A 12,116-nucleotide genomic window follows, 5' to 3' on the forward strand; every position below is an offset into this window, starting at 1 on the left:
TAGCTCTACCACTTTTGCTATGACCTTTAGCTAGGCTTCTAACCTCTTTCATGCTATTTATAAAATAAATAATATCATGTAAGTGAAAATGAACTGCAAATTACTGTATTGTTTCTGATCTAAGGGTTGGTGGTGATTAAGGGGACAGTGATTTCCTTTTTTTTTTTTTTTTTTGTATTTTTCTGAAGTTGGAAACGGGGAGGCAGTCAGACAGATTCCCACATGCGCCGGACCGGGATCCACCCGGCACGCCCACCAGGGGGCGATGCTCTGCCCATCTGGGGCGTCGCTCTGTTGCAACCAGAGCCATTCTAGCGCCTGAGGCAGAGGCCACAGAGCCATCCTCAGCACCCAGGCCAACTTTGTTCCAATGGAGCCTTGGCTGTGGGAGGGGAAGTGAGAGACAGAGAGGAAGGAGAGGGGGAGGGGTGGAGAAGCAGATGGGCACTTCTCCTGTGTGCCCTGGCTGGGAGTCAAACCCGGGACTCCTGCACACCAGGCCGATGCTCTACCACTGAGCCAACCGGCCAGGGCCTGATTTCCATTTTTTTGTCAGTGTTTCCCAATGGAGGTTTTACAGGGAGAGGGTCAGAAGATGGTTTATTCTTCTCATCACCAAATGAGAAGAGTCCTTGACCTACTTGATATGACCATGATGAAGCTTGGCTAGAGGTGGAAGTGCTCTGTGCTCCCATTGATTCCCAGAGGGGGTTCCATTGAGTGGGCCTGGACTGGAGGAGGCCCTTCTCCCTGCCTGCCCCTTCCTGCAATGACTGTTGCAGAGTCCTGCTGGAGTAGGGTCTTACTGGAGCGCCCCGCTACTGATGCTAATGGAAGATGTTCATCTGCTGTTTCAGCTCCTAAAGGTCCACTCTCAGGGCTCAAGAAACATTTGAAAAAGTTGCTACTATTGCTACTACTTTTCCCACAGAACAGTAGGCTAGAAAAGGAGGTAGTCTAGTCTTTAAAATTTTTAAACATTTTGTCATAGAAAATTTCTAACATATATGAAGCAGAAAAAAGATGAAATGAACCCCCAGTACTCATTATCCAAATTATTTATTTATTTATTTATTTATTTATTTATTTATTGTGGCAGAGACAGAGAGAGTCAGAGAGAGGGACAGACAGACAGGAAGGGAGAGAGATGAGAAACATCAATTCTTTGTTGCGGCTCCTTAGTTGTTCATTGATTGATTTCTCATATGTACCTTGACCAAGGGGCTACAGCAGACCAAGTGACCCCTTGCTTGAGCCAGTGACCTTGGGCTCAAGCTAGTGAGCCTTGCTCAAACCAGATGAACCCGTGCTCAAGCTGGCGACCTCGGGGTCTCGAACCTGGGTCCTCCACATCCCAGTCTGATGCTCTATCCACTCCCAGTCTGATGCTCTATCCACTACGCCACTGCGTGGTCAGGCTCATTATTGAATTTTTTTTCTTTTTTTTTTTTCTTTTTTTTTTGTATTTTTCTGAAGCTGGAAACGGGGAGAGACAGTCAGACAGACTCCCACATGCGCCTGACCGGGATCCACCCGGCACGCCCACCAGGGGGCAATGCTCTGCCCCTCCAGGGCGTTGGTCTGTTGCCACCAGAGCCACTCTAGCCCCTGGGGCAGAGGCCAAGGAGCCATCCCCAGCGCCCGGGCCATCTTTGCTCCAATGGAGCCTCGGCTGCGGGAAGGAGAGGGGGAGGGGTGGAGAAGCAGATGGGCGCTTCTCCTATGTGCCCTGGCCAGAAATCGAACCCGGGACTTCTGCACGCCAGGCCGATGCTCTACCACTGAGCCAACTGGCCAGGGCTTTCATTTTTTTTTTTTTTTTTTTTTTTTAAGATTTTATTTATTCATTATAGAGAGGAGAGAGAGAGAGAGAAGGGGGGAGGAGCAGGAAGTATCAACTCTCATATGTGCCTTGACCAGGCAAGCCCAGGGTTTTGAACCGGCAACCTCAGTGTTTCCAGGTTGACTCTTTATCCACTGCGCCACCACAGGTCAGGCTCATTATCTAATTTAAACAATTATCAACCCAAGACTAATCTTGTTTCACCTACACCTACTGAATCACTGTGAATAATTACCTTATCTATAGTCCTCGGCCTACTGTATTTCTGCAAACTGTCAATTAGATCTCAGGGTTTCATCAGATTCAGATTCAACTTTTTTGTGAAGAATACTTCTGAGTGTTCTGTGAATGTACTTCCTATTGCATCTGATCAGGAGGCACAGGACATATGGTTGTCCTACTTTTTGTGATGTTCAGAGTGATTAGTAGTATAGTTAGCCTGATCTCTTCATCACAAAGGTTCTCTTTAGCCTTTTACCTAATGTTTTTAGCAGCTGTTAATAGTCATTGCCTCAGTCCATTATTTCACCAGTTCCCTTCACATTAGGACAACAAAGAAGCCCTATCAATTCTCTGCCTTCATCCTCCACAGGTATCACAGATATCCTGAGCCCTTTCTCCTTTAGGTCTGCTTTTTCTATCACTTCCCTTATCCTGTATCATCATTTCCTTCCTTATCAACCCAAAATGACCCTAGGAAGTCTTCAGGCCACATGAACCCACCCAGCTTCACTGCAGACCTGAGTTTCTGAGAGGAAGGTTCATACCTGGAGTCTGTTGTCACCAAGACACCACTGTCTCCCCTCATGATGTTCCTGGATCTGCTCTGAATGCTGCGAGGGCCACACTTGACTATGCTGGGCAGTAGTGGCAGCTCTAGTCTTTTCTTCCTATGGGAGAGAATGCAGTAGGGGCTGGGTTTATTTTATTTTACCTTCCCAGGGACTTCTGAGCAGCTTTCTTCTATGCTGAAGAGGGTCTTTCTCACTTGTTTCCTGAGCTTCCTGCCCCAGCCTGAGCCCTGGCAGGTAGCCAAGCCTGATTTCCTGTTTAGCTGGGCTGAGGTCTGGGAGAGGCTGGAGGAGGGTTGGGATGGGCAGCTCTAGCACTCTTACGTCCTTTTCTCCTTCCAGCCAAGTTAAAAAAATCTGTGGGGACCAGAAACAAGCTACCACCTTCTGGTACTTGAGCATTCCTGTGCTGCCCAGGACCTCCACTCCTGGTGTCTCTTCTCTCATAGGAAGGACTTCTCTGTATGTGCATATGCCCCCAACACAGTGCATGCACCCTGGGTACTGTGAGCCAGCTAAACAGGACAGCACAGAGAAATTGAGTGCTGCTTCCTGCAAACCTGAACCCACCCCCAGGTCCTGTGTCTGCCCACAAGAGTGGTGCACCTCCACCACCCTAGCCTATTAGCTGTCAGTCCCTTATGTTTAGTTATTATGTTTAGTGCAGTGGAGCATCTGAAGGAGAAGGAAGTCTGAGAGGTGGAGACTGACTAGGGACTAGTGCAACAGCTAAAAAAACATTAGGAGTTTTATAATAAGAGTCCATCACCCATTATAGGATTTCTGATCAGAGTTCACATACCTGGATGCCCCACTCACATTTCTCAACATGTGTAGTTCTTCTTTGGGTAATGAGGATGCAGAGGGACTCATTCTGTTTGGAAAGAAACGTGTTGTAGATTATTTCTTTGTTCCCCTCTCTTGTGTGGCCAAAGCAGAAATTGTATGAAGCCTCTTCCCTTTCCCTTTTCTTCCCGTGAAACAAGATATCAGAAGAAAATGTTGCCAAGTAGCAAGATTGCCCAGGGCAGCCCCTTACATCTCAACAGCTTCGCCCTTGCTCTTACTCTAAAGACTCTAACCCTTAACATGGCCTTCAAGACCATATGTGGGCCTGACCAGGCGGTGGCACGGTGGATAGAGCATTGGACTGGGATGCAGAGGACCCAGGTTTGAGACCCCGAGGTCACCAGCTTGAGCGTGGGCTCATCTGGCTTGAGCAAAAAGCTCACCAGCTTGGACCCAAGGTCGCTGGCTCAAGCAAGGGGTTACTCGGTCTGCTGAAGGCCCACAGTCAAGGCACATATGAGAAAGCAATCGGTGAACAACTAAGGCGTTGCAATGAAAAACTGATGATTGATGCTTCTTATCTCTCTCCGTTCCTGTCTGTCTGTCCCTATCTATCCCTCTTTCTGACTCTCTCTGTCCCTGAAAAAAAAAATTTTTTTTTAAATTAAAAGACCATATGTGGTTCAGCTCCTGCCTGCCCCTCGAACTCATCTCATACCACATTAACCCCCATCACTGCATCCAACCTCACTTACTTTTCCTCCATTTCTCTGATGTCTCAGGTTCCCTTCTTCTTTAGCACCTTTGCATATGTTGTTTCTTCTGCCTGGAATGCTTTCTTTGTAGCTTCTATCTTTTTTTTTAGTTGACTCATACTCATCCTTCAGATCTTAGCTTAGCTATAATTTCATTACAGAGAGCTTCCCTTAAATTCTAGACTAGGTTAGTGGACTTCTCCCAATTGCACTTTTTTTTTACTTTTTTTTTTTTTTTTAGATTTTATTTATTCATTTTTAGAGAGAGGAGAGAGAGAGAAGAGGGAGGAGCAGGAAGCATCAACTGCCACATGTGCCTTGACCAGGCAAGCCCAGGGTTTCAAACCAATGACCTCAGCATTCCAAGTCAACACTTTATCTACTGTGACACCACAGGTCAGGCTGCACTTTTTATGTTTATATCAATAATTTTACATATGTTTGTATAATTATTCTATTCATATTGATATTTCTGAAGGCCAAGTTTTATGAAGGTAGAAACCATATCTATTTTTACTCACTATTATGTCTCCTTTGCCTTGTAAGGTACCTTACACATAGTAAACATTCACTCTACATCTGTTGAATGAGTGAATGAATGAACTGAATAAATTCAGTCTTTTGTCTCCTTAACTTGGTAACTCTTGTCATATCTTTTTTTTTTCCAGAGACAGAGAGAGAGTCAGAGAGAGGGATAGATAGGGACAGACAGACAGGAACAGAGAGAGATGAGAAGCATCAATCATCAGTTTTTCGTTGTGGCACCTTAGTTGTTCATTGATTGCTTTCTCATTTGTGCCTTGACTGTGGGGCTATAGTAGACCGAGTAACCTCTTGCTCAAGCCAGCGACCTTGGGTCCAAGCTGGTGAGCTTTTTGCTCAAGCCAGATGAGCCCGCACTCAAGCTGGCGACCTCAGGGTCTTGAACCTGAGTCCTCCACATCCCAGTTCGACACTCTATCCACTGCGCCACCACCTGGTCAGGCAACTCTTGTCATATCTGATTATCATATTCAACCATGCACCCTACAGTTTATGAGCACTTATTGTGTATCTGCCACCAGATACACATTTCATTTAATCCTTTCAACAATATAAAAAAAGGTATGTCCTTAATCTACAAAGAATGCAAGTGATACCCAAGGTTATACTGCTAATAATTGACAAAGCCCAATTTCAAGCCCAGGTGTGTGGAGTCTAAGCTCATGCTCTTAGCCATAACACTACGCTGCCCCCTTTTGGCAGTTTGGAGCATTGTCACTGGGAGCCTTATGTCACTGGGCCCTGGATAATTCCAGCCATAAATCAATACTTTTTTTCCCTAAATCAATACTTTTTGGAGATGCAGTTTCAGCCTTCCTGGTTTGGGGAGGGCCTGTGGAAGGACACAAAAAAGGGTATTCAACTGGGACCCCCCCAAAGTCCTAGGGTGCATGTGTCTCAGGGTCTGCTTCCCATCTGTTTTCCTTGGGCCCTTTATAGCCTTCAAGGGCCTGACCTGTGGTGGCACAGTGGATAAAGCATCGACCTGGTTCAAAACCCTGCACTTGTCTGGTCCAGGCACATATGGGAGTTGATGCTTCCTGCTCTTCCCCCTTCTCTCTCTCTCTCACTCTCTCTCTCTCTCTCTCTCTCTTTCTCTCTCCTCTCTAAAATGAATAAATAAAAAAATATATAGCCTTCAAGGTTTAATGAAATGTCCTGTTTTAAAGACCAGAAGGGTCAGCTGTTGAAATGGCCTGATCAGCAGTGTTCAGGAGAGTAAGAATGGCCTGATTAAGATTCTAAGAGCCCTGGCCGGTTGGCTCAGTGGTAGAGCGTCATCCTGGCGTGCAGAAGTCCTGGTTCGATTCCCGGCCAGGGCACACAGGAGAAGCACCCATCTGCTTCTCCACCCCTCCCCCTCTCCTTCCTCTCTCTCTCTTCCCTTCCTGCAGCTGAGGCTCCATTGGAGCAAAGATGGCCCGGGCGCTGGGGATGGCTCCTTGGCCTCTGCCTCAGGCGCTAGAGTGGCTCTGGTCGCAACAGAGCGATGCCCCGGAGGGGCAGAGCATCGCCCCCTGGTGGGCAGAGCATCACCCCCTGGTGGGCGTGCCGGGTGGATCCCGGTCAGGCACATGCGGGAGTCTGTGTGACTGTCTCTCCCCGTTTCTAGCTTCAGAAAAATACAAAAAAAAAAAAAAAAAAAAGATTCTAAGAAAGAGCCTGACTAGGCGGTGGCGCAGTGGATGGAGCATCAGACTGGGATGCAGAGGACCCGGGTTCAAGACCCCGAGGTCGCCAGCTTGAGCGTGGGCTCATCTGGTTTGAACAAAAGCTCACCAGCTTGGACTCAAGGTTGCTGACTCGAGCAAGGGGTTACTCGTTCTGCTGAAGGCCCGCAGTCAAGGCACATATGAGAAAACAATCGATGAACAACTAAGGTGTTGCAACTCGCAATGAAAAACTAATGATTGATGCTTCTCATCTCTCCGTTCCTGTCTGTCTGTCCCTGTCTATCCCTCTCTCTAACTCTCTGTCTCTGTAAAAAAAAAAAAAAAAAAAAAGATTCTAAGAAAGATCATTGCAAGTTGGAGAGTTTGTCTCTTTATGATATAGTCACTAAAGATAGAGCTCCAGAAATTGGCTTCAATTCTTTCCTGGGAATCTCAGTAAGAGAGCAACATCTCCTACAGTTGATTTGAAAATCTCAAGTCGGTATCCCAAGTTCCTTTTGGTGGCCAGAGAAACTGGGACTGATTAATACTTTAAACTAGATGGAAACAAAGTGAATAAGGAGAGAGCTACATAAAACAGTCAACAGCTGTCATTTTGTTATATGTGTCAGGCATGCTGCAAAGCATTTTATATACATTATTTCAATTAATTCTAACACTGGCCCTGCAAAGTATATAATGGTACACCCATGGAAAGGCAAGGGACATTATTAAAGGTAACCTGCCAAAAGTCAGACAACCAGTGGCCTTTAGAACTAATCCAGGGCTTTCTGACTTCTAAATCCAAGTAACTCCTCCCTCTCCCATTTTGTGAGAAATATACATTGTCACAGCTTTTCTGAAAAGAAAACAGGCAACATAATGTGTGCATGCCTATTGATCCCCTCAGAAATTATGTTCTAGGAATTCATTAATCTAAAGAAATAGCCCTGGCCGGTTGGCTCAGCGGTAGAGTGTCAGCCTGGCGTGCGGGGGACCCGGGTTCGATTCCCGGCCAGGGCACATAGGAGAAGCGCCCATTTGCTTCTCCACCCCCCCCTTCCTCTCTGTCTCTCTCTTCCCCTCCCGCAGCCAAGGCTCCATTGGAGCAAAGATGGCCCAGGCGCTGGGGATGGCTCCTTGGCCTCTGCCCCAGGCGCTAGAGTGGCTCTGGTCGCGGCAGAGCGACCCCCCAGAGGGGCAGAGCATCGCTCCTGGTGGGCGTGCTGGGTGGATCCCGGTCGGGCGCATGCGGAAGTCTGTCTGACTGTCTCTCCCCTCCCCGTTTACAGCTTCAGGAAAAAAAAAAATACAAAAAAAAAAAAAAAAAGAAATAGACAATTGCCTGGCCAGGCGGGGGACACAGTGGATAGAGCATCAACCTGGGATGCTGGGGACCAAGATTCAAAACCCCAAGGTTGCTGGCTTGAGTGCAGGCTCGTCTGGATTGAGTGCAGGCTCACCAGTTTGAGCACAGGGATGCAGGATTGAGCATGGGATCGTAGATATGACCCCATTGTCACTGGTTTGAGCCGTAAGGTGGCTGGTTTGAACCCAAGTTCATTGGCTTGAGCAAAGGATCACTGGCTCAGCTGGAGCCTCCAGTCAAGGCACATATGCGAAAGCAATCAGCAAACAACTAAAGTACTGCAACTACAAGTTAATGCTTCTCATTTCTCTCCCTTCATGTCTGTCTGTCCCTCTCTCTCACTAAAAAAAACAAAACAAAACAAAAAAACCCCAAAAACAAAAAAAAAAACATTTTTTACAAGATATAATAGTTATAAATAAATATAATTATAATACTATAACATTATAATATTTGCAACATTATGATAGTGGGGGGGAGTAAACAACATAAATCTCCATCAGTGAGGACTGATTATAAATCACAGTACATCCATCCCACAGCATCCATTCAGGAAGCCTTTTAAAAGGAGGAGGTAAGGGCCCTGGCCGGTTGGCTCAGCGGTAGAGCGTCGGCCTGGCGTGCGGGGGACCCGGGTTCGATTCCCGGCCAGGGCACATAGGAGAAGCGCCCATTTGCTCCTCCTTCCTCTCTGTCTCTCTCTTCCTCTCCCGCTGCCAAGGCTCCATTGGAGCAAAGATGGCCCGGGCGCTGGGGATGGCTCCTTGGCCTCTGCCCCAGGCGCTAGAGTGGCTCTGGTCGCGGCAGAGCGATGCCCGGGAGGGGCAGAGCATCGCCCCCTGGTGGGCAGAGCGTCGCCCCTGGTGGGCGTGCCGGGTGGATCCCGGTCCGGCGCATGCGGGAGTCTGTCTGACTGTCTCTCCCCGTTTCCAGCTTCAAAAAATAAATAAATAAATAAATAAAAAATAAAAGGAGGAAGTAAGGCCCTGGCTGGTCAGCTATCAGGCACATATGGGTAGCAGCCAATGAATGCACAACTAAGTGGAACAAATGAATGCTTTCACCTCTCTCTCTCTCTCTCTCCCCCCCCCTTCCTCCTCTGTCTCTCGGAATCAATAAAAAATTAAAAGGATGAGCTACGATCTAATATGGATTGACATGAAAAAATGTACAAATACTATATATTTCCTTTTTTATTTTTATTTTTTAGAAATTTAATGTGGTAACATTGGTCCATAGGAACGCATACGTTTCAGGTGTACATCTCCATGGCATGTAAACTGTTCATTGTGTTTGTGTGCCCATCACCCAAAGTCAGACCACTTTCTGTCATTGTATATTTAGCCCCTTTTGCTCCCCTCCTCCTAACCTTTCCCTCTGGTAACCACTTCACTTTTGTCTATGTATGAGTCTTAGTTTTAAAGATATATATTTCTTTTTTTTTTTTTTTTTTACAGAAACAGTGAGTGATTAAGAGAGAGGGATAGACAGGGACAGACAGACAGGAATGGAGAGAGATAAGAAACATCAATCATTAGTTTTTCGTTGCGCGTTGCAACACCTTAGTTGTTCATTGATTGCTTTCTCATATGTGCCTTGACCGTGGGCCTTCAGCAGACCGAGTAACCCCTTGCTGGATCCAGCGACCTTGGGTTCAAGCTGGTGGGCTTTTGCTCATACCAGATGAGCCCACGCTCAAGCTGGCTATCTCGGGGTCTCGAACCTGGGTCCTCTGCATCCCAGTCCAACGCTCTATCCACTGTGCCACCACCTGGTCAGGCTAAAGATATATATTTCCTGATTGTGGTAAAATGCACATAACAAAAGTTACCATTTTCACATATATTTGGAATATGGATGATCTGATTCATCTATGCTTAAATTTGTGTATATGAATGCACATTTTAAAAGTCTGAGGAAATAGAATAAACTGGTTATCGATCTGACTTACAGGAGAACTTCCATGTTCTTTTATGTATTTGAATTTGTTTACTTCAAAGTATTGATTTTGTTATGACAAACCAATATTATGTTTTCTCTAATCATTTTTTAAATCCATTTTAGGAAATAAGTGGTCAAAAACCATGCTCTTTTTACTGTATCATGCCTACCCAGGAGATACAGCTTTTGCCTCACAATTCTCATATTTTTTCAATCGGGTATGCACACCAACAAATTGATAAGATGAATTGGCTATGGAAATGCTCCCAGGTACCTGTATGCCACTTGTCTGGCCAATCTTATTACTTCAGGGCACCACCCACTTTGACTGGTTACATTTGACTCAATTCTATTCACTTCCTTCTCAAGTTCTGCAGAACCTGTAGCTGTTAGAAGGCAGGACATTTCTTTGGCAATAGAAAGCCAACTACACTGATCAGACACATTCCTGTCTCTTATTTTCTGTTTAGAGATCTTCTATAGTCTCACCTTCACCATAAAAGAGAAGCACGGGGACAAAATTATTCTCACATTCCCCAAAGTAAAGCCATGATCACTGATGTGTCAACAGTCTGAGTTCTCTTTGCCTCTGGCCTCCCTCCCATTCGTGTTGCTGCTCATTGTGTTGTAGTTTTCAGTATGGCCTTTTTATGTGGTAAAGTAGAAAAGGGGTCAGAAAACTTGGAATCAAGTTCTGGTTAGGTGACTTCAGGGGAACTGCTCAGTTTTATAAGATGTAAGCTTTTTTTACTCTGTAAAATAGAGATAAATAATAGATGCTGGATTTTTAGAGCAGTGAAAATACTCTATATGATACCATAGTGATGGATACATGTCATTTTACATTTGTCCAAATCCATAGAATGTACAACAAACACAGAGTGAACTATAATGTAAACTGTGGATTTAGGGTGATCATGTGTCACTAAGTTCACCAGTTGTACCAAATGTACCATATTGGTGGGGAATATTAATAATGGGTGAAATTGGCTATGCATATGTGGCTATGCAGAGGATATATGGAAAATTTCTGTACCTTCCTCTCAATTTTGCTGTGAACCTAAAACTGCTCTAAAAAAAGTTTTAATTAAAAAAGAACGTTATTTCTCTCTCTCAGGATTGTCAGAGATTAAATGAGATAAGGAAAAGGCTTTGTAAGCATAAGTTACAATACAAACAAAAATCTATTTTTCTGAACTTAACCTTTTATGATTTGCATTATAAACTTTGTGTGTGTGTGTTGTGACAGAGACAGGAAGACAGAGAGAGGTGACAGATAGGGACAGACAGACAGGAAGGGAGAGAGAAGAGAAGCATCAGTTCTTCATTGCAGCACCTTAGTTATTCACTGATTGCTTTCGCATATGTGTCTTGACCAGAGGGCTACAGCAGAGCGAGTGACCCCTTACTCAAGCCAGCGACCCTGCGCTCAAGTTGGTGAGCCCACGCTCATGCTGGATGAGCCCTCACTCAAGCCAGTGACTTCAGGGTTTCAAGCCTGAACCCTCTGCATCCCAGTCCGATGCTCTAACCACTGCACCACTGCCTGTTCAGGCTGCATTATAAACTCTTAAGTCAAGAAACATGTCTCTAAATCTGTTTGCTATGATATAGCAATTTAATAGGGAGTTAGGAAAGACACTGAACAGTCTGGAAAGCTCACTTCATTCATAAAACAAACCTGAGGAAGGGGTAGGGGAGAGGAGAGTCAGAACTCATTTTCTATTTTAGCCACTTTTATATTGTTTTAATTTATCTCATCAAACGTGTGTCACTTTTTTAAGTTAAAGAAACCAATAAAGATTTTTTTTAAAGTTTTGATATGGTTAAGACTAGAAATAGAAATTGGAAGTCATGACTGGCTGGCAGTGGCACAGTGGATAGAGTATCAACCTGGGATGCTGTGTTCCCAGGTTTGAAACCCCAAAGTCACTGGCTTGAATGTGGGGTTGCTGGCTTGAGCATGGGGTCATAGACATGATCCTATGGTTGCTGGCTTGAATAAGAGTTCACTGGCTCGACTGGGGCCCCTCCTTTCCCAGCCTCAGTCAAAGCACGTATGAGAAGCAATCAATGAACAACTAAAGTAACACAATTATGAGTTGATGGTTCTTCTCTCTCTCTCTCTCTCTCTCTCTCTCTCTTCCTCTCAAAAAAAAAAAAAAAGAAAGAAAGAAAGAAAAAAAAAGAAATGGTTGAACAGGAATTTGGCCACCTATTAAGGTTTACCCTATTTCATAGTATAAGACAAGATTAAAATTCCAAAGTTGACATGAATGGATTTTGGAATATTTAAGGTGAAATATAAATTCTAATTGTGCCAGAGGTTTTATTCTTTGGACTGATTGTGAAGAAATTAATGGAAGGTATGTTTATTATATTATAAATAAAGTTTTATTTATACAAAAAAAAGAATCTAGCCCAGGCCGGTTG

General features: G+C 44.9%; 1 protein-coding gene across 3 annotated transcripts in view; it reads left to right on the plus strand.

Moving 5' to 3' along the window:
* Positions 1–12,116, plus strand: part of FAM219A (family with sequence similarity 219 member A) — a 59,176-nt gene that overhangs the window by 12,987 nt on the left and 34,073 nt on the right. Inside the window, exon 1 of one of the 3 annotated variants that reach the window (XM_066367814.1) lies at positions 4,448–4,574. The exons of the other annotated variants lie outside the window; for them this stretch is intronic. Coding sequence (XP_066223911.1) covers positions 4,527–4,574 — 48 coding nt within the window. The 5' untranslated portion in view covers positions 4,448–4,526. Of the gene's footprint in view, positions 1–4,447; positions 4,575–12,116 lie in introns of those variants that run through there. 3 annotated transcript variants of the gene reach the window in all.

This window comes from Saccopteryx leptura, chromosome 2, assembly GCF_036850995.1.
Source record: "Saccopteryx leptura isolate mSacLep1 chromosome 2, mSacLep1_pri_phased_curated, whole genome shotgun sequence".
Taxonomy (NCBI): Eukaryota; Metazoa; Chordata; class Mammalia; order Chiroptera; family Emballonuridae; genus Saccopteryx; species Saccopteryx leptura.